This window comes from Sciurus carolinensis, chromosome 3 (assembly GCF_902686445.1).
Source record: "Sciurus carolinensis chromosome 3, mSciCar1.2, whole genome shotgun sequence".
NCBI lineage: Eukaryota > Metazoa > Chordata > Mammalia > Rodentia > Sciuridae > Sciurus > Sciurus carolinensis.
The window spans coordinates 19,000,452-19,020,996 of NC_062215.1; the positions used below are offsets into that span (position 1 = coordinate 19,000,452).

Sequence of the window (20,545 nt, forward strand, 5' to 3'; positions counted from 1 at the left end):
ACAGATGATCGAAGAGCTGAGAAGTAAATTTCAAATTCACCTGTCATTGATTTAAAGAACTGTCTCAATTTAGTCTGCATGGGAATTGAGACTTTTGGAGAAGGTGAAACAGGAAGAGGAGACTTTGCCAGTTCCTAGAACCTAAGGGATTCAATTGAAGAAGAGAGAGTGATTTATGTAGTGAAAAACCCAAGCTTTGTGGGAAGCCCTGGTCATGTGCCCTGTTGTCTTCATTTCCCTCCTATTATTCTCTAGGTCTGTTAATGGGAGAAAGACAGTAGGTGCCAGTGGTTTGTGCAGGAAACAGTTATATTTTCTAAAATGGTGTGGGACAGGTTAATCAGTTCAAGAGATGGAGTTAGTATGGTTGGAAAAGCAGATGGTGAGCCAGAAGAAAACAAGGACTTTGGAGATAAATAGTTGGGTTCATAAACTTCTATTCATTTTGGGACTGGATAAGTCGTTTCACCTGCCTGAGCCTTAGTTTCCCCTTCTGTAAACATGAATTAGTACCCATCACCTACTATTGATGCAAAGAGTTAAAATGCTTCACGTGGGCTGGGGATGTGCCTCAGTGCTTGCCTAGCGTGTGTGAAGATCTGGCTTCCATTCCCAGTACTGCAAAAAATAAAATTTCTAACTCTTAGAAGGTGCTCTGCAAATGTTAATTTAAATGTTAGCTTGGTTCAAAATGGTTAAATGAGGGAACGAAATTAGATAATTTCCAGAAGCTCCAACTTTGCTTTAGAAACCTTCCTTTAGAGGGCATTTAAAGTGAGATAACAACATAAAGCATTCAGGCAGGTGGGGTCTCAGATTCCTGCCCTCAGTCTCTCACAGATCTCACCCCTGCTCCTTTTCTGAAGTCCCTAAGCAATGTCTGATTATAATTTCCTTTTTCAGAAAGGAAAATGAGATTCATTAAGATCAAGTGACTTGTCCAGAGTGCCACAGCTGCCTGTGATGGCAGAACTGGAACGAAACCTTAAGCTTACTACTCATGGGCTGCTAAATGCACCTGACTTTCCAAGTATACATGATGCCATGGATGTTCCCTTTTGTTTGCCAGATATGGAATAGAATATAGCAATGGGGCTGGGTGCATTGGTGCACACCTGTAATCCTAGGTCAGGAGGCTGAAACAGGAAGATCTCGAGTTCAAAGCCAACCTCAGCAACAGCAATGCACTAAGTAACTCAGACGCTGTCTCTAAATAAAATACAAAATAGGGCTGGGGATGTGGTCAGTGGTTGAGTGACCCTGAATTTAATCCCCAGTACCCAAAAAAAGAAATATAGCATTAATGGCCCCCTAGATTGAAAGGACATTGAATTGAAGAGTATGTACCTTTCCTGCCTGGTCTCTGTCCCATTTTCCTGTAACTTCTAGTTTTATTGAAAAATCTAAAGTGGAATCAAAGTCCTTTTTGAACTGACAAGGTAGGACAAAGTTTAGGCATATTCCTAGTGACTTCTTAACTAACTTCCCCTTTTTTCCCTCCACTAACCCTTGGGTGCCAACTCCAGCAGTGGTAGACTAGAACTTGTTATGGGTTTGTAGTGGTAGTGGAAACACCAACAAGGTGGGCTTGTCAAATCTGCTCTCCTTTATTCTGGCCTTTCTTAATAAGTTGTTGCTTCTGCTTACTAGAGGGTGGGATATGTACCACTCTAGGATATTTATGGATAGCCTCTGAGATATGATTCAAGCTGACATCTGAACAGTAGTGTTTGGGTAGAGTGAACAAAGTGCTAAAGCTGAGGTTGACAAAAACTTAGGATGTTCAGCAACTGAGAGAAGGCAAGCAGCCGAAGTCTGTTGGGCAAGATGATGGGGTAGGAGTCCGGATCCACATGGTTACAGGACCTTCCAGCCATTGTGTAGAGACAATTCTGTTCTTGGTCTGAGGGCAGCTGGAAGAGGGTTTTCAGCAGTCAAGGAATCTGATGTTAAATGGTAGCCCTGGAAGCAGGAAGGCTGTTGTGCAAGGAGGCTGCTACATGGGAGGTGGTGGTGGCAGAACAGATTTTAGCACCAGCCAGAATTCACTGATGGACCAGATGTGAGGGCATTTGGTGAGGAACAGAGGAACTGAGTATGACTGTAAGGTAGATGGCAAACAGCGGAAGAGGCAGAGATTTATGGGAAAAGAGTTCTGTTTTGTCATTTTGTGCTGTCCGTGAAACACCCACAACTGGGCAGCTAGATTACAAGTCTGGGATTCAGAGAAGAGTGTGCTGGAGCCAGACATTTAATAACCTTGTCATGACCTCTAAGGAGAGGAGGGGATGGAATTCATAGCCTGTCAGTGACTTTGCTTCTGATAGGTGGTGGCCCTGCCTCCTTTATTAGAGGTAAGAAGACAGTACAGTTGGGACTGCCGAGGCTACCAAAATCTGGATGCTCAAGTCCGTTATATAAAATGGTATGGTATTTGCATATAAATGTGCACATCTCACATGTTATTTTCCTCCCTAGTACCAGGGCCTTGTGCACTGAGTTAGATCCCTACCTGCCACCTGACCACTGCCACTTTTGTGTGCATGTGGTACTGGGGATCTGACCCAGGGGTGCTTTACCCCTGAGCTACATGCCTGGCCCTTTTTTTTTGTTTGGAAACAGGGTATCACTTTGGCAAGGCAGACCTCAAACTGGAGATCTCCTGCCTCACCTCCTGAGCTGCTAGAATTACAGGTGTGTGTCACTGCACCAGCACCTGGCTCCTCACATATTAAGTCATCTCTAGATTACTTTATATAGGTTGAGCATTCCTGAATTTGAAAATCTGAAATCCTAAATGCTCCAAAATCTGAAGATGATATGATGCCACAGTGGAAAATTCCATACCTGGCCTCATGTAATAGATTATAGTCAAAACACAGATGCACTAAAAATATTGTATAAAATTACCTTAGGCCTTGTGTATGAGGTGTATATAAAACATGAAGAAATGTTTAGACTTGGGTCCCATCCCTATTGTATCATGTATATACAAATATTCCAAAATTCATAGAAATCTGAAACACTCTGGTCCCAAGCATTTTGGAAAAGGGATACTCAGTCTGTAATACTTAATACAATGTAATTGCTCTGTAAATAGTGGTTATACTGGGTTTTTTTTTTGGGGGGTGGGGCATGATGACGGGAGAAGTTTTTGTTTTCTTAATATAGCCTTTTTTTTTTTTTTTCTTTTTTCTTTTTTTTTTTTTTTTTTTTTTTTTTTGGCGGTTCTGGGGATTGAACCCAGGGCCTTGTGCATGCGAGGCAAGCACTCTGCCAACTGTGCTATCTTCCCAGCCTGACAATTTTTTCCCCAAATATTTTTGATCCGTAGATTGGGAGCTTGCATGGTGAGACTGTAGATTGGCCGTGAGATGAGGGTAAGGGAGTTTTTGTTTGGTGGCTCAGTAAACAGGCAAGGGGCATGTGATAAAATGAGTGTCCTTAGAGGTGGTTGTAGGATGTAGCCAGGCACCTATTGTGCGACTCTTGCCAGTCATTTGGAGTGACTTTCATGCAGACACAGAAGTGAAATCAGTTACAACCGGGGCGGTAGATCATGTCTGTACAACGGGGAGGAGAGCTGAGTGGAGGGTATTTGCAAAGGAGTGACTATAGTAATGGGACCCTTCACTCCTGTAAATGGATACTCTCATCAAATACCTTGCAGTTCTTGTTGAGATAAGCCTTTTTTGAAAGTATCTGCTGTCTGTACTGGCTATAGGCAGTGTATGCAGTCATTTAACTCAGCCCTGTCAGTGTGTGAACTTTGCCAGTACAGGATGCTTCCAGTGCCAGGGAAGAAGCAGAGGCAGCATCTGGAAGCTTAGATTTCCTAGCACTTAAAAATAAAAAGGATCCTGGACCTCCGTGTACACTACAGTTCAGCCTCCCAGTTTAAAGATCCCCTCTATTACACATCCTTGACAAGACTTACCCTACTTCCATTTATGGGAGCTCATAACTTGAGGCTCCTGGGTCTCTTACATGCTAGTCCTTGCTCTTTAGGGTTTTTCTTTTTCTTGACAGACCCAGGTTGAGGCAGAGGAGTTGCTAAATAGACAAATGTCACTGTAAGCTGTTTTTTTTTCAGTGAAATGATCCCTGAAGGACCCTTTCCTTATTCTAAAGTGTGGCCTTAGCACAGAGGACACTGGAATTGTTTCCTGCAATGCCTGGGACACTATCGGCATGTAGTTTCTTACAGTTTCTTTTGGTAGGCACGTCATATCATTGACTCAGGATGATGTGATCAGCAAAATCTACCCAGAGTTTCTCACAGAGATAGGCCAAAACTTCAGCTTGCATGATGTAGATTTTAAATCCCTGAATGCAGAGTTTTACATTTATTCCTATTCAATATATTTTATTTTTTACAGTAGTAGGGATTAAATTCACACATGCTAGGCATGCACTCTACCACTGAGCTACCCCACCAGCCCCAAATTTTTTTTTTTTTTTTTTTTTTTTTTTTTTTTTACAGTGCTGGGGTGGAACCCAGCTCCTCTCTCATTCTAGGAGAGCACTGTGCCACTGAGATGTATTCCCAGCCCTCAGATATATTTTAAACTACTATAACCATTAAGAGTTTATAAAAATATTTTACTTTTAGAGAGCTACAACCCCAGCCCCCTCAGGAATTATTATTCTTTTTTTTTTTTTTTTTCTTTTTTTCTTTTTTGCAGTGCTGGGGATTGAACCCAGGGCCTTGTGCTTTACAGGCAAGCACTCTACCAACTGAGCTATCTCCCCAGCACCCCCTCATGTATTCTTGGCGTGTTCTACCACCGAGCTACATCTCCAGCCCTTTTATTTTTTCCCCCTAATATTTTTTAGTTATCAAGGGACCTTTATTGTATTTATATGTGATGCTGAGAATTGAACCCAGAGCCTCACACATGCTAGGCAAGTGCTGTACCTACCACTGAGCTACGGCTCCAGCCCTCCTGCCCTTTTTATTTTTTATTATTTTGAGACAGGGCTTTGCTAAGTTGCCCAGACTGGCATCAAATTTGTAATCCTCCAGTCTCAGCCTCCTGAGTAGCTGGTGTTACTGTAATTTTACTAGGGGCTCTCGCAGCTTTCTGTTTGTAATGTTTTCTTCAAGGTCACTGACTGTTGGGTCTGGGGATAATGCTCAGTGGTAGAGCGCTTGCATGAGTATACCAGAGACACTGGGTTTGATCCCCAGCACCACAAAGAAAAAAACCAAAAAGGCCATTGACAGTAAGTCAAGTTTTTCCAGATCACTTAAATCAGTTCAGAGGCTTGAGGTCAACCAAAGGATGGTGGTAGTCTTAGATTGTTGTAGCTCAGCTTCTCTTCTGCAGTCTACGTTATTCACAACTCTGGGCTTTTGTCTAGTAGTTCTTGATTTTTTTTTCTTTTTCTTTGTAGTACTGGCAGTGAAATTCAGGGACCCTCTATCACTGAGTTATAGCCAGTCCTTTTTATTTCTTATTTTGAGAGAGGGTCTCGCTGAGCTGCGGAGATCCTCCTACCTTAACCTCCCTAGTTGCTGGGATTACAGGTGTGTGTTATGCTCAGTTAGACCTTGATTTCTTAAAGGGGTGCTTGACATGTGAAACAGTGGCCCAGTGTTTGGGGCCGGATAATCAGTAGCATGGCAGGATTGAGATCTATTTCACCTCTGCCACTAATTAACAGTATGATTTGAAAACTTAACTAGCCTTGCCAAGCATTAGTCTTCTCATCTGTGCAGTGCGAGTCCCTACCTCTCAGGTGAGAATTAAATGAGGCCTTTAATGAGATGCTTGGCTATTGTAACTAGCCCTTTTGTGTGTCCATTATTCTCTAAAATTTGCTAGGCTGGACTAGTGAGCACACTAGGGATCTTAGACAAGAAGCAACATGTTTGTGCTTCTAGGGGAAGAATACTAAAGCTAAGTACAAATACCCTGTTTTAGGAGATACTGGGCATTCCTTGAAGACCAAGGTGGCCTTGTGAGATCTCTGGCCTAGTGAGAACAAGGGAAAGTAGTCCTTACTTTGTATTCAGAGAAGACCTGAGTGGATGATGGATTAGGCAGGCAGTGTAGAAAGAAAAGAAACAATTCCTAACTCCTTCCTAACCTTCTCATTCGTGTATCCCCAGGAAGGGTGCCTATGGACTTCGAGCTCCAGAAGGGAAAGGGGTTGGTGCAATCATGCTCTTAGAGAGGCAGCGCTGGGTCCTGTTCCCCTGTATACAAGGTCACAAGGCTCTGAGGATTTTCCCAGCTTGTCTGTATGCCCACCTTCAGGGCTAAGTCTTCCCTGAGAGCTGGTTCCCTTGCTGCCCTTGAGGTTGGGACTTGGGCAAAAGGTCAAGTAGGTGGGAAGCTAGAGCTGAGATTTTCTTTTCACTGCCACTCCTGGGCTTGGGCTGCATTCAGCAGGTGTTGCCAGGAACATAGGTGAGTACACTGCAGTTTTGTGACCTGGACCTCAGTGGCCAGACCAGGCCAGAGTCAAGGCTCTACTGTTCTTGCAGAATAGGAATTCTGCAAATGTTGGCTGCAAGAGTGTAACTAAATGTTTAGGATCAGGAGAAGGGAGTTTCTCCTGGGGCCTTATGGAAAATGAGGTTGGGTGATGTTGACTGTAAGGAGGGACCATAAGGATTAAAGAACCATTTTTCCTGACTAAGAAAATGAGGGTTTGCTAGGGTTGGGAATCAGAATGTTCAGGTCTCAGGCTCTTGCAGGAAGCTTAGTAACAGTTAAAATTGGGCATGCAGGGATCCAGTAAACAATGAGACCCCTGAATGGTATCTGCTTATATTTTTTCCCCCTGATATCACTGCACTTCATGACTCTAGGTGGATGAGTTGAGACAAATGTGAAATATGTCAGCATCTTTTTTTTTTTTTTTGTACTGATGATTGAACTCAGGTGTGCTCTACCATGAGCTACATCCTCAGCCCTTTTTCTTTTGAGACAGTCTCACTAAGTTGCTCAAGCTGGTCTCAAACTTATGATCCTCCTGCCTCAACCTCTTGAGTTGCTGGGGGAACAGCATCTGCATTCCTGTGTGCCTTACACCATTCTTAGCCCATCCCCTCATGGGCCACTCCTTGCTCACAATGGCCATAGTCATAACTGTGGTATTGGATTTTTTCTGGAATCTGGCAACAGTGTGCCCAGCACTGTGCACCTGCTCAACTGTTGGCCTCATGGTGGACTCTGGGGCCTCCACTTGATTGGTTTCCCTCCTAGGCTTCCTTAGTGTCTAACTCCTAGAGCTGAGCCAAAATCAGTCCCTTACTTGGCACCTTCCAGAGTCACTGGGTGCTGTGGGTGCTGTTGCTTTCTCACAGTGTTCTGCGAGATTTGGCTGGTGGGACCCGAGGGGGTCTGAGTTTCCTGGAACAGCTGGACCTTAGCTACAACTAGCTGGCCCAACCTGCCTCTGGAGTTCTCACCTGCCTGGGCTCTGCTCCACCTGGACCTCAACCTGCTTACCACCTTGGACCCTACAGCTTTGGGACCTGGGGAGCTTGGAACAGCTCAACTTGAGCCACAAACAGCTGGATAAGCTGAGTACAAGTGGCCTTGAGTACTACTACTTCAGGGTCCAATGACTGGGAACTATTTGCAGCAAGTTGAGAGTGCTGCCTTGACCATCATGCCAGGCCTGAAAGTCCTCTCTCTGGCTGGGAACGATATCAGCAAACTGTCGACTGAAGCCCTTGCAGCCTTGGAGCCACTAGGCTCCCTCTCTCTTGTGGATGACTTACTACAATACCTAGAGTTCGAGGTAGTGGTGGACAGTCAGCAGGCACGTGGCTACTGTTGTCCAGTAGCCCCTGGAAATGCTACTGTGACCTGCAGTGGGCCTTTGGGAAGCTGGGTAACTCGTGGCACTTGGAATGTAACCAGCCTGGGTAACTTGACATGTACTGGGCTTCTGCTGCTCTCGGAGGTGGTGCTGAGCAGTGTAGAGGCCTGGCTCTGCCTGGCTGAGATGGCCCTTGTGCCAGGCATCACAGGCACCATGCTGGTTACCATGGCTGTGGTTATGGATGAGTGTAAGTGCAGCCTGGTGGGTCCAGGGAGCTGGGCAGCCTTCTGGAGAAGTGAGGGGGGTTACAGAGGGAGGTCAAGGCAGCTAGAGGAGGGAGATTGGAAAGTTCCTCAAAAGTTCAGTTGTCTGCCCAGACAGTGTTCTGAGGAAGAGTGGGCAAGGGCAAAATGGCTATGTTGATTTCTCAAGAGTCCAGGTAGCCTATCCATCCCTTCCTCTGATCTAGTACAATGCCAGCGTCTGTTTCAACTCTAGAAACTAGGATTTGGCTATAGTCCTTCCCTTCTTGATTCTCTGGGAGATGGCAGTGAAAGAGAATAACCTAAACCAGAGGGCCTATCATGGAGTAGGCACCAAGGAAAGCTTTCTTAATCCTTTCTCTCTCCTTTCTTCACACATATCAATTACTTCTGCTGGGGACTTAACTGAAACATTGCTAACGTTATGGTGGGAGCATGCGCCACTAGCCTAGATGGGTTTCTAGGATTATTTTATGAACATACATAATTCCTGTTTTGGTCCTCAACACCTCAGGGCTGTGCATCTCACTTTAATCAGGCATGGGTAAAGAGACTGGAAAAATAAAACCAATTCAAAGTGATTCTGTACTATGTGCCTGTATAGGTGAAGAAAATTAATTTGTGTGGTTGTCACTGGTGGGCAGAGGTAGGTAAAATGACTTGGGGGGAGGTTTGAGAATGGTACTGGGGATTGAACCCAGAGCCTTGTGAATGCTAGGCAAGTGCTACCACCAAACTACATTCCCAGTCCCCCTTTTTAAAATATTTTGAGACAGGGTTTCACTAAATTATCCAGACTGGTCTCAAACTCTCATTTCCCCTGCCTAGCGATCTCTCCATTCGCACAAGATAAACTTACACAAATCTCATTCTCTAGTTCTTTGCATGGATATATTCTCATGACTTTTAAAAATAAAATGTGAAAAAGGATTTTATTTTATTTTATTTTATTTATTTATTTTGTGTGTCCGACTGTATTTTAGTTTGTTGTTGCTGTGACCAAAATACCTGACAAGCAACTTAGAGGAGAAAAATTTTATTTTGGGCCATGATTTCAAAGGTTCAGTCTATGGCTGACAGACTACATTGCTCTGGACCCAAGGTGAGGAAGAACATGGTAGAAGGGTGAGATGAAGGAAAACTGCTCAGCCCATGGCAGCTAGGAAGCAGAGAGACAAAGGGACCATGGACCATTAATAATTCACTGGTAAAGTTACAGCTTTCATAATCTAATGATTTTCTAAATGCCCCACCTCTGAACCATGCTATATTGGGGACCATGCTTTAAAAGCATGAGCTTTTGGTGGGGGCATTAAAGGTCCAAATCATAATAAACTATCACTGGCTATTTGGGATTTTTTTTTTTTTTTTTAAGTTTACATGGTTAGAAATGCATGCTGTTTGGACATGAGCCCTTCCAGGGAATGCCCAGAACTTTTGCCTTTATTTAACAAATATTTATTGAGCAACTATGAACTAGATATAGTAACAACACCTTTTGTTACTTTATAGTACGTATTTCATGAGTATATTTTGTATACTTTACCCCTCGAGGTAAATAGAAGCCAGGAATTGTCTTTGTTCTCATGAAATTCACAATCTAGTGGGGGAAGATAGTCATAAATTAGTCACAAATATGTAATTGCCTTTGTGCTAAGTGATTCAAAGAAAGGGCAGCTGGTGTTAGAATGTATAATAGGGGAGTTGAGAACAAACTGGAGGAGGCCAAAGGGGAAGTGGGGGAGACCATTTGGAAGACTGCTGCAGTTAACCTGACAAAAATGATAGTTTGGGCTAGTGTGTGAGCATTGGAACTGGAAAAAATGGAGTGATTTGAGGTGTCCCAAATGGCTACGTTAGATTTCCCTGTTTCTCAGGTGACAGACAAAAAGCTAACCAAGACAGGAACCAGGAGGATTTATTAATTTAAACAGAAGCCGCCCCCATTTCCTGTGGGATCTCTGTGTGTATGCCCTTTGTTGAACTCCTCTTATGTTCTAAGACTAATCGTCACAATTAAATTTCCGAAAAATTGTGATCATTATCCCCATTCCACAGATAAACCTAAGTTTAGGCAACATCACAGAGTTGGAGTTCGGGTGAAAGCCCAGGTCTGAATGCAAAGGTTAGTTTGCTTCCATACACCAAGCTACGATACAGGACTTACGAGGTTCTGACCCCCATGTTTCCTTACTCTGATTAGTATTCAGTTTTGTGAGTACAAAGTGGAGCCCTGAAGTCTATACCGTGATAGTAGAAGCCTGAACTCCGTTACTAGAATGCCCCCTTCCTTTCGGAACTAAAAGCGAGAGCGTTGTTTTCCGTCGAAAGTAATAAGCAAGGGACCGGAAGTTGCATACCCTTTCCAGCGCCCGCCTCCCTGACCCGGGTGAGGCCGCAGCGGACTGCCCTTTCCCAAGATGGCATCGAAGATAGGTTCGAGACGATGGATGCTGCAGCTGATCATGCAGTTGGGTTCGGTGCTGCTTACACGCTGCCCCTTTTGGGGCTGCTTCAGCCAGCTCATGCTGTACGCTGAAAGGGCCGAGGCGCGCCGGTGAGCGCGCCCACGCAGCCGCCGAACGCGGTGGGGGGCGGTACGGCGTGTCGCGAGAACTAGGGTGCAGTGATGAGGGAAAGGAGTTGGGGCCCAGAAGTTGGGACACTTGGACTGGGGGGAATTGGTGCCTTGAACTTGGGAGGGGGCGCTCTGTTCTGGGCATTGGACCAGATCTGATGGGGTGGTCCTACCCATGAGAGGAGAGCAATGGAGTTTGTGGGAACTCACGGGGTCTGAAAAAGGCTCTTCCCGCTTTATTCTGTCCTCATTGCTTCTCGGCTCGCAGGAAGCCCGACATCCCAGTGCCCTACCTGTACTTCGACATGGGGGCAGCCGTGCTGTGTGCTAGCTTCATGTCCTTCGGAGTGAAGCGGCGCTGGTTCGCGCTGGGGGCAGCACTCCAGCTGGCTATTAGCACCTACGCTGCCTACATCGGGGGCTACGTCCACTACGGGGACTGGCTGAAGGTGAGCGCATTGGCCCCAGAAGGGGTTTCGCTGTGGGAAAGGGGGGGAACTTCAGGCCAACTCCCAGGGCACTTGGTGGGCTGCATGGTGTGCTGGTCAGATGTAAAGCCATAGAGGACGGAGTCCTTAGACTTGTGGAGATTATTACAAAGGGCAGAAATGGAAGATCCTTAAGAGATCACACAAACCTCCATTTCAGTCTGTGGAAACTGAGGTCCAGAGATGAGAAGCACACTTTACTGTGATCATATTACATCCTTCTTTGGTAGGATTAGAACCCAAGTTATCTGGTTCTAAGAACCTTTAAACCATTATTAGTTTAGTAATCCCAGATTTATACATCAACAGGGACCTTGGTGAGCATCTGGTCCAATCATCTAATTTTATGAAATGCAAGTAATCTTAGTGCAGCATTTAAACTTGTAAGTGTCAGAACCTATGCCAGGCACTACAGGCTTGAAGGTAAGGTTGGTAAAAGGACTGACTTCAAGGAAGGGACTGTCAGTCCAGTAGGAGAGGCAGATATGTGAACAGTTACAGGAGGGTGAGATCTGCCCTTCCTCCCTCCCTGCTTTCCTTCTTTTGACTCTGTTCTGTATACTGTATAAAGGAAAGAATACCAGCTGAGTCTCCAGACCTAGGGGGTGGGGAAAGGGGTAATGTGTGGTGTCTGGGTTCTGTCATTTACTTTCAGTAGGACTGTGATCAATTTTATGAACCCCTCTGGACCTCAGTTTCTTTTGTAAAAAAGAAATATCTATCTCTGCTCTATCTGCCAACTGTACCTAGAAATAAGAGGGTTTATCTGTTGGAATTAGATATGTAGAGATGGGCAGTTCTGTACTCTGGACAGCCAGGAAAAATGTGGTGGTTGCAGTTCCTGACTGGGGTCTCCTTGCCCTGGCCTTAGGTCCGTATGTACTCACGTACAGTTGCCATTATCGGTGGCTTTCTGGTGCTGGCCAGTGGTGCTGGGGAGCTATACCGTCGGAAACCCCGCAGCCGCTCTCTACAGTCTACCGGCCAGGTGTTCCTGGGCATCTACCTCATCTGCGTGGTAGGTTGGGTTCTAATGGTTGGAGGTTCCTCTCTGGGAGTGAAATGTGAGCCCAGGCCTGACAGAACCCAGGAAGGCAGACAGAACAAGGACTTTCTGATGGCCTGGCCGCCAGAGATTGTCCTGAACAGCTTCTGGGTCTCAGAAGCCCTCCAGGCACCTCAGAACTAGCTGAGAGCCCTTCTTCTAACATTATTGCCTCCAGGTAGAGAAGTTGGATTGACCATTCAGTTCTAACCCTGAGAGACAGGAGAACAAGATGGGGTGGTTTCCTCTCATGGTGCCAGCCTCCAGAGGACTGGGAAAGGGGACAGAGGAGAGTTTTGGTGGGATTCAGACCCTAGCTTGGTCTCTGCCACCTAGAGCTGATGGGGGATACCTAGGTAGCAGTCATGATTCTCCTTGGTGTTAGGGGAGGCCAGTGTGGTGAGTACATGAAAAGGCCCCAGGTACTTGGCCTCATCTTAGTTACCAGGTATCACATCCCTTGTGTAGAAGTCCATGTGGGAATCCATGGTATATAGGTGGTACCTCCAGTGTGACTATGGAGATGTATTTCCTTCCTTCAGAAGCCTCAGGGGGCCAGTACAGTGGTGCACACTTGTAGTTACAGTTTCTCAGGAGGTTGAGGTAGGAGAACCACAAGTTTGAGGCCAGCCTTAGCAACTTGGTGAGACACTGTCTTAAAACAAAAAATTAAAAGGGCCGGGGGTGTAGCTCCGTGGCAGAATGTTTGCCTAGCATGTTCAGTCTCTAGCACCGCCAAAAAAAAAAAAAGAAGCTCTTGAGGGAGAGGAGATACACCTTGACCTGCTGGGACCCTGTGGTCAGGGGGGAAGACACAGGTCCTACTTTCAAAGAGTCCCCATTCTGAGAGGGGACTTAGTGGCCCATTTTGCAGGGCTGACTTGCAGGTGCCATCCCATGGGTGGCCTTCCCCAGATGGGCATGCCAGCCTGTTGGAGAGTCTTAGAGGATGGTGTGTCTCCAGGCCTACTCACTGCAGCACAGCAAGGAGGACCGACTGGCATATCTGAACCACCTCCCAGGAGGGGAGCTGATGATCCAGCTGTTCTTCGTGTTGTATGGCATCCTGGCCCTGGCCTTCTTGTCAGGCTACTACGTGACCCTGGCTGCTCAGATCCTGGCTGTCCTGCTGCCCCCAGTCATGCTGCTTATTGATGGCAACGTTGCCTACTGGCACAACATGCGACGTGTTGAGTTCTGGAACCAGATGAAGCTCCTTGGCGAGAGTGTGGGCATCTTTGGGGCTGCTGTTATTCTGGCTACTGATGGCTGAGTTTTTACAGCCAGAGGCTGAGATGGGCACAGGGAGCTTCCACTTCACTGGCCCAGTTGCTGTTTATTTATGCTTCTTGGTCTGTTTGATTCTTTGCTCTTTTTAAATTTTTTTTTGCATAGTTAAGAGGCGGGTCTCTTCTTCAATTCCTGGCTTGCCCTTGGGAAGGTGGGAACCCTGAACCTAATGCCTCACAGATTGTTTTTTCCTGTTTGATGAGAAGAGAGCTGAGGCCAGCTGCTTCCTGGGTCCCCAGGAAGGAGAGAGTTCCCGAGAAGGGAGTGAGGCAGGGGTAGGGTGCAGCTGCTGAAAGTGGGAGACTGGGAAGTGCACGAATGGGAAAATTTTCCTTTTTGAAACTGGCAGATGCAGCTAAGCTCTGTGGTGCTTTTCAGAGACTGTGTGTGTTGACACATATGATTCAGACCCTGGACGAGCAGAACAGTTTGCACAGAAATCACACAGTTCTTAGGGTGTGCTGCGGGGCAGAAACAGTACCAGCTCTTGGTCACCTACCTTGAGAACTTCTGGGTTTTGCAGGGGTGGAGCAGGCAGCAACCAGCTTCCCACCCCTGCTATCTCTGTTTCCAGCTGTATGGTTGGCCTGGTGGGAGTAGAGTGCCCTCCCAAACACCAGACCACACAGTCCTCCAAAAATAAACACTTTATATAGACATTTGGCTTCACGTTTCTGTTTTCCTGGTGGGGCACTTTGCCATTGGCTGGGATTGATTGCGGGTTTCTCGAAAGACCATATCTGGTTAAGCCCAGCCTTGATCCTCCCATGGTTTCCCCTGTTCTGAAAGTTCCACAGTTCTTTGGCTCACTTCCAGAATTTCAAAATCTGAGCTGGGGTGTAGCTCAGTGGCAGAGCACTTGCCTAGTATGTGCAAGGCCCTAGGTTTAGTCCCCAGCTCTGCAAAACAGCAAAACCTCTCAGAATCTTTACTATTGTTTATACTTTTGATTTCTTTCATCAGTCTCTCTTTCCCTCCCCATTTGGGACCAGCTCTTTTGAAGAAAACTTCAGCAAGGGCAATTAGAGGGAGTGAACTAAGGTTGTGTCCACTTCGCCAAGCATTTTACATTTTCACATGAGGGGATGGAGGCTCAGAGAAGGTAAGCAGCTTACCCCATGCTGCAGAGCAAGTCCAACCACAGAGCGGAATCCTGGGTCAGATGTGTCTAATATCCAAGCCCAGATGTGTCTTGAGACACATGTTTCTTGAGGGAAGACAGAGTTTTCCTGGGGCCTGGGTTTTGTCACTAAGAGGGGCTCTTAATTGACCATGTCCCTATTTTTCCATGCACTTTTGGACAGAAAATAATCCTAGTATCCAGTAAGGCATCTGACACATGGTTCAAAAAATAGTGAGTGAGATGTCTGGGCTTTGGATTCCTGCCCCTCTGAGGCATGCTGGTCTTGCAGAGGTGACACAAGCTCCACTGAGGCTGGGGGGACACGTTCAAGTCTAAACTTTGAAGCCAAAGCTATCCTAGGGCTTCTCTGGGCTATTGTAGGTAAAAAATGAGCCACTGCTATCTGGGCTTGCTCTGGGCCCAGCCTGGAAAGGGAGTTGGAGGGGGAGGCCTCCCCCAGGGAGTGGAGGCTGGGGCTTCTCTTAGTCTGGACTGTCAGATGGAGGTTTTCTGACCCAGGAGAAAGCTGGCACCAGGTGAGGAGATGGTGGCAGCCTTCATCCTTGGGGCCCTTCATCTCATTTTCTCCTTTACTCTAGAAGTCCCCTGGTTCTCTGACTCTCAAGTTCTTGATCCCAGAGGGTCACTGCTAATTTCCTTTCAAGTGTGAACTGACTCACATAAGTATTTGCATTTTAATCAAGGCCTTCTGAAAAACTGCAAGACCCAAAGGAATTAGAGTGAGTGATAGAATATCAGGTGGTGTCGGTGTGAGAGAGAGATGTGGGCAAGGGAGCCTTAGAATGGCACAGAGGTGCAGAAACTGGCCTATCCTTAAGGTTTGCCCCAAGTAGAGCCCTCCAGGGTACCACCCCCCACCCCATCCCAGTCCCCAGGCTGAAAATTGAAGGCCACCTGGTTGTGGCTTCAAAGCCTTCAGCTGGTCCTTCTTCCTTGTACTTGTTCCACTTTGGTGTTCCCTCTGGGCAGAGCTAGGGCTGCTTCCTCCTGTGCAAATTACTCAGCCAACAAGCCCCAACCAGCCCGTGGCTGCCTGGGGTCACCCTCAGCAGGCATGGCTTTCTGTCCACCTGGCCGTCCCAAGGCCTACAGGGCCTGTGGCAAGGGTCAGCTTCCTGGATCAGAAGCTGGCTTGCAGAAGGAGTCTGGCAGCCCCTTGGCATGGTTGACCAGTTCATAGGAGTCCCGGATATCTGCTAGGCCAAACCAGAAGAAGATCCACTGCTTGTTGGAGAAGCTGCCGTCACTGTGCTTGAAGTACCTGGTGGTGGGGAAGGAAAAGGGGAGCAGCCTTTAGGCCAAGGCTCATGCTCACTACTCACTGCTTCTGTTTTCAGGAATATTTATTGGTTGTTTATCACATGCTGAATGCAGCAGCTGAGCCTGTCATTTCAGAGAAGCAACTAAGACTCAGAGAAGGTAGATAACTTGCTAGGGTCACACAGCTAGGAAGGTCAGAGTAAGGACATCCCTTCCTCTCCCCACTGCCTTGATTGTTCTCAGTTATTTGTTTTTGAGACAGGGTCTTGCTAAGTTGCCTGGGCTGGCCTCAAACTCATAATCCTCTTGCCTCAGCCTCCCAAGTAGCTGAGATGTGCCAGCACATCCAACTTCTTGGTCACTTCTCAGTGTCCACAGAGCAGGGTAGTGAGGGATAGGGGCATAGTTGTGAAGGAAAGAGGGGGTTTTCCGTTGAAGGTGCTATGGGCCTGGAGTCAGAAACTAGGCAATGGGGTCTGAAAAGAGCCTCTAGAAGGGTCAGGATTTCTTGGGACCCTGGGAGAGTTAGGCTGCTGCATGGGGGTTAGGAGGTGTCACTTGCTTCAAGGAAAGCAGAGGTGTGAGCTGAGGAATGTTCCTAGGGAACCGCAGGTGGGACCTTTCTCTGTGGAAAGGAAGCTAGTAAAAGAAGGGAAGCTTAGCATCCTGATGATGAACCCCAAGGCATAGTTGGCTGGGACCACAGAGAAGAGGGAGGGACGGAGCCTACCAGGGATTGATGGGGTTGGTGACTCGGGAACGCCAGAACAGCATCTGCAGGTCCCGCCGCAGGCATTCCCACAGCATCTGTCCGGAGCCTTGGCCCTGGCGGCTGGAACTCACTACAAATTTGTCCAGGTACGGGGTCCCCCCGAGTACGGGCTCCAGAGTCAGAATGGCCGCAGCATTGTACCTGACGCAGAGGTAGAGAGGCAGGCTGGGACCTCTCATTGACCCAGCCCCTCGGTCCCTGCCCTCCGAGGCCTGCAGGCTCACCCCTCAGAGACGTAGATGGAGTGCAGCCGCGGGCGCAGAGAGTCCAAGTAGTCGTCCCGGAGCTTCTTGCCAAAGCTGGCGTTGACCAGGTTCACCAGGCGCCTCTGGTCCAGGCTGTCCAGGGTGCGTACTCGCAGCATTCTTTCGGCATTTTTGAACAGGGTCCCTGAGCCTAAGGTGAGAGGGAAGGAAAAGGTTAGGTTGATCCAGGGTCGGGCCCACTTTTCGGTGTATTGGGCTCGCTGGGGGCTCCTGGCAGAGCGAGGACTGGTGGCACAAATACTGGCTTCGGGACACCTCCAAAGTCAAATGATTTCTGTGGTCAGTAGATTTGTCTGATTTTCACTCAAGGAGATGCTCTTCGCAGACAGTTTGTACCCCAAGTTTCGCAGGTCACTCGTAGTCCCTCGTATTTCCTTTAGTCCCACCTCTCCCTAAATTTTGTCCTATCCAGTCCCTAGTTCCACCTATCTGCCCAAGTCCCGCCCACCACTCCTAGGCCTGTCCATTCCCCCTTGGTCACGCCCCCTCAACATCCCGCCCATCCTCGCATCTTAAGTCCCGCCCATCTCCCTAGTTCCACCCAAGTCGGGTTACAGTCTGGTCCATCTTTGCCTCGCACACCTCCACCACGTTTCAGCAGGAGCAAGAACCCACTGGTGTGGCCTCCCATTGTGACTTCCAGGCTGTGGGGAAGCCGCACTCCTGCTCACCGCCAGCCAGGCCGGACCAATGCTCAACCCCCAGCCCCAGCCCGCCCACCCACCGGCGGCCCTCACCCTTGTTGCTGAAGAGCTCGGTGAGCAGCGTGCTGGCGGCGGTGATGACAGCCGAGGAGTGGTGGGGCAGGCGACTGAGCACATCCACGATGAGACGTATCTGTTGCCGTTCTTTGGTGCTCACCCACTCCGCGTTGGTCACCAGGTCCAGGTCCGCGGGCAGGTTCACGTTACTCAGGACCTGCGTCCCCGGCGAGGGGATGAGCCACCGGCCCTTAGTCGACCACGGATGTCTTCCTTAGCCCCTGGATTGTGCCTTTCCCTGGGGATCTCTTTTTTCTGACCCCTTTATTAACTTACTTCCCCTGGCGTCCAGGGAATGCTCGGATCTAGACGCAGGGGGCCAAACCCCTTTCAGATACTCAATTAAACTTTCCTACTCATAGGGCTTGACTGTGGCCTGTAGCGGAGGCGAGCAGGGGCCGCAAGGGAATGGGCTCAACTCGTCCTAGAGTCACGGGGTGGGGTGGGGGCGCAAAAGGAGGAGCGCACCTTATGACTGGTGTCACGCAGGCCGCCTGAGTTATTGAGGAAGATGATTTTGGTGGGCTGCAGTGCCTTGGCCAGCGCCGCGGTCACCTCCAGAGAATCAAGAAGCACCGAGCGGCGCGCGGCCGTCTCCCCAATGGGGCACAGGATGGGGATGCTGCTGGACTCCAGGCACCACTGCAGCAGGTCCGTCTCCACCGAGACGATGCCGCCATAGCTGTGGGCCAGACGTGGTGCTCAAGAGGGCCCCTCCAGCCCCACCGACTGGGGCAGGGTGGGCCGAGTAGCCTGCTCTGATGACGCCCGGGCAGGCAGGGCCGGCACTAACCTGGCATGGGGAGCTGGCTCTGCCGCGCTCAGCACTGACCCGCCGCCAAAAAAAGGCACTGCAGAGGCTGCGTTGTGCCTCAGCTCGTCCACCAGCACCTTGCAGCTCTGGGCAAGCTGTGCTTTGGCCTCCCAGAATGAAAGACAGCCCGAGGGTGCTGTGGGGGCCGGCAGCCCCAGGACCACCAGCGGCTTCATGTCCATGCGCTGCAGGAAGGCCAGGGCGAAGGCCAGGCTGGATACGTCCCGCGGACACTTGAACACCTCCTCGTCCACCTGTGGGCACGAGTGAGCAGTCAATGAGAGCTACATTGACCCTGAGCCGCTTGCTCTTACAGCCAGATCCTTAGGGCCCTCTCATGACCGCACCTGCTCAGGAGCTGACAGACCCCACTTTTGTTCACTGGCGCCCACCTGCTGTGCCCTTTGCCCTTTGGGTCTTGCCACTCCCTTATCTCACACTGGTGTTCCTCCCACTGCTCCTCCCAGTAACCTTGGACTCTGGGACACCTTGGGGGGAGGGGTGATGCAAGCAACTCCGCCCTGTGAACCCCTAACTGCATCCATGGTGGGGGACCTTCTTCAGGCATCACATCTGCCTGTAAGGCTCCCCAGACTTCTCCCTCTGGTTGCGTGCGACCTGGCCCATTCCCAGCACCCATCAGCTCTCGCCGCACCCTTTCCCAGTTTCGTCGCCCAGCCCGCAGCTTGTCCTGCTGTGCCTAACTGTTGCTCCACCACCCCATCCCCTCACTGTGACAGGGCTCCACTTACCTCCATGACGGCGAAGGGCTTGTCTGCGGAGTAGTGACAGGTCTGGAATTGAGTGAGCCAGTGGCGCGCCTCCCCGGGGCTTGCCCCACACTGGTTCAGAAAGGCCTGGATGTCCCGTTGCACCAGGGAACGGCTAGCCGGGGGCGCGGGGGTTTCGGGAGGCGCAGGAGGCGGCGTCCACAACGGCTCGATTGTGGTGGGCGACTGTGATTGTGGTGGGTCCTCAGTGCCCTCGGTCTCCTTGGGCTGGGACTGGGCACGTGCCCACGCGGTGCGGAGCCGGCGTCCGGGGCTAGCACCCCCAGCGGCCCGCCGCCGTGTGCTGCCGCTCAGCCTCCGTGCGCCCCCAGTGCCTCGTGGGCCGCGCAGCCTCCCGCCGGTAGCAGCGGTCCGCAGGGTAGCGGCCACCCTCGATGTCGCCATGATGAGAACCAACCCCGCCGGTCCCCCACGGGTGGCGATCTCTCTGTAGCACTCGGCACGGGGTGTGTGGGGGGGCACTTAACTTGTCGCTGGGCGGGGTTGGACCTGGCCGGGGCAGATCCGACCCGGGACCGGAGTCTCCTCCCGTTGAGTTTGAGGAGGGTCAGTTCATTGGTCAGGAGGCGGAGTCGCCAGCATCTCCCGCCCCTGCGGGGGACGGAACTCACTAGCTAGGTACACGAGGCCCTGATAAAAGGTGACGGAGCTCTTTAATCTACTGCCAAGTTCGGTTCCAGGAAGGGCTCAGCGGACCCAAAGGCGGCTGTGGGAATCTGTGGGGTCTTGGATGATTAAAGGGGACTCTGACTAGAGCGAGAAAGGAGAACAGGTGGTCATTAGCGCAGAAGGGACTGGAAGGAGAGGTCGGGAAGAGTGGAAGGAGGTGGAGTCAGCCTCGCTGGAGGGCTTGAATGCAGCGTCCTGTGGTCTGAGCTCACGCGAGGTTACTAGGGTTTGTGAACTCCAGCCCCTAGAAATCACCCTAAGGAAAACTACCATATCCCCAGAGCACCCCTTCCTTGTATGTAAGACTTTTCCTTAAATTGTTTAAACTTTAAGTCTACTCATAACAGGACTGTAACTTGAAGGCCGATATTTCTTTCCAAAGGCAGGAGAAATCCTTAAGAATAAAGTGATACCGCAGTGGTGCATGCTGGTAATCTGAGAGATTCTGGAGACTGAGGCAGAAGGATTGCAAGTTTGAAACCAGCCTCAGCAATTTAGGTTGGCCCCTCAGCAACTTAATGAGAACTTGTCTCAAAAACAAAACCAAAAAAGCAAAAAAAGGAGTGGGATATGACTCCGTAGTTAAGCACTCTGGGTTAAATTCCCGTTATAAATTAATTAA

At 49.2% G+C, this 20,545-nt stretch overlaps 2 protein-coding genes across 5 annotated transcripts; one reads left to right on the plus strand and one right to left on the minus strand.

Moving 5' to 3' along the window:
• Positions 1–10,420: 10,420 nt before the first annotated feature.
• Positions 10,421–14,119, plus strand: Tmem101 (transmembrane protein 101). Of its 4 annotated transcripts, none has more exons than XM_047547731.1 (4): positions 10,421–10,602; positions 10,892–11,072; positions 11,983–12,129; positions 13,072–14,119. In XM_047547731.1, the coding sequence occupies exons 1-4, from the start codon at positions 10,466–10,468 to the stop codon at positions 13,309–13,311; spliced, it is 705 nt and encodes a 234-aa protein (XP_047403687.1). In that variant the 5' UTR covers positions 10,421–10,465; the 3' UTR covers positions 13,312–14,119. The 4 variants fall into 4 exon arrangements, with proteins under 4 accessions (XP_047403687.1, XP_047403685.1, XP_047403686.1 ...); XM_047547729.1 differs by having other exon boundaries at positions 13,121–14,118; XM_047547730.1 differs by having other exon boundaries at positions 10,426–10,575; positions 13,121–14,118.
• Positions 14,076–19,704, minus strand: Nags (N-acetylglutamate synthase). The gene is made up of 7 exons (XM_047547727.1): positions 19,216–19,704; positions 18,443–18,717; positions 18,118–18,331; positions 17,626–17,806; positions 16,847–17,018; positions 16,581–16,763; positions 14,076–15,851 (listed from the first exon to the last, which is right to left on the minus strand). Exons 1-7 carry the CDS (start codon positions 19,636–19,638, stop codon positions 15,698–15,700), a joined length of 1,602 nt encoding a protein of 533 aa, XP_047403683.1. The 5' UTR covers positions 19,639–19,704; the 3' UTR covers positions 14,076–15,697.
• Between the last annotated feature and the right edge of the window lie 841 nt (positions 19,705–20,545).

Bases quoted from the DNA above. Each gene is read 5' to 3' on its own strand.
- Nags (XM_047547727.1), bottom strand. From the start codon at position 19,638: ATGGCGACATCGAGGGTGGCCGCTACCCTGCGGACCGCTGCTACCGGC. The intron at 18,718-19,215 runs GTAAGTGGAGCC...TCGTGCCCACAG, and splicing joins AGCCCTTCGCCGTCATGGAG to GTGGACGAGGAGGTGTTCAA. The intron at 17,807-18,117 runs GTGCGCTCCTCC...CCGGGGACGCAG, and splicing joins TGCGTGACACCAGTCATAAG to GTCCTGAGTAACGTGAACCT.
- Tmem101 (XM_047547729.1), top strand. From the start codon at position 10,466: ATGGCATCGAAGATAGGTTCGAGACGATGGATGCTGCAGCTGATCATG. The intron at 10,603-10,891 runs GTGAGCGCGCCC...CTCGGCTCGCAG, and splicing joins GAAAGGGCCGAGGCGCGCCG to GAAGCCCGACATCCCAGTGC. The intron at 11,073-11,982 runs GTGAGCGCATTG...CCCTGGCCTTAG, and splicing joins ACTACGGGGACTGGCTGAAG to GTCCGTATGTACTCACGTAC.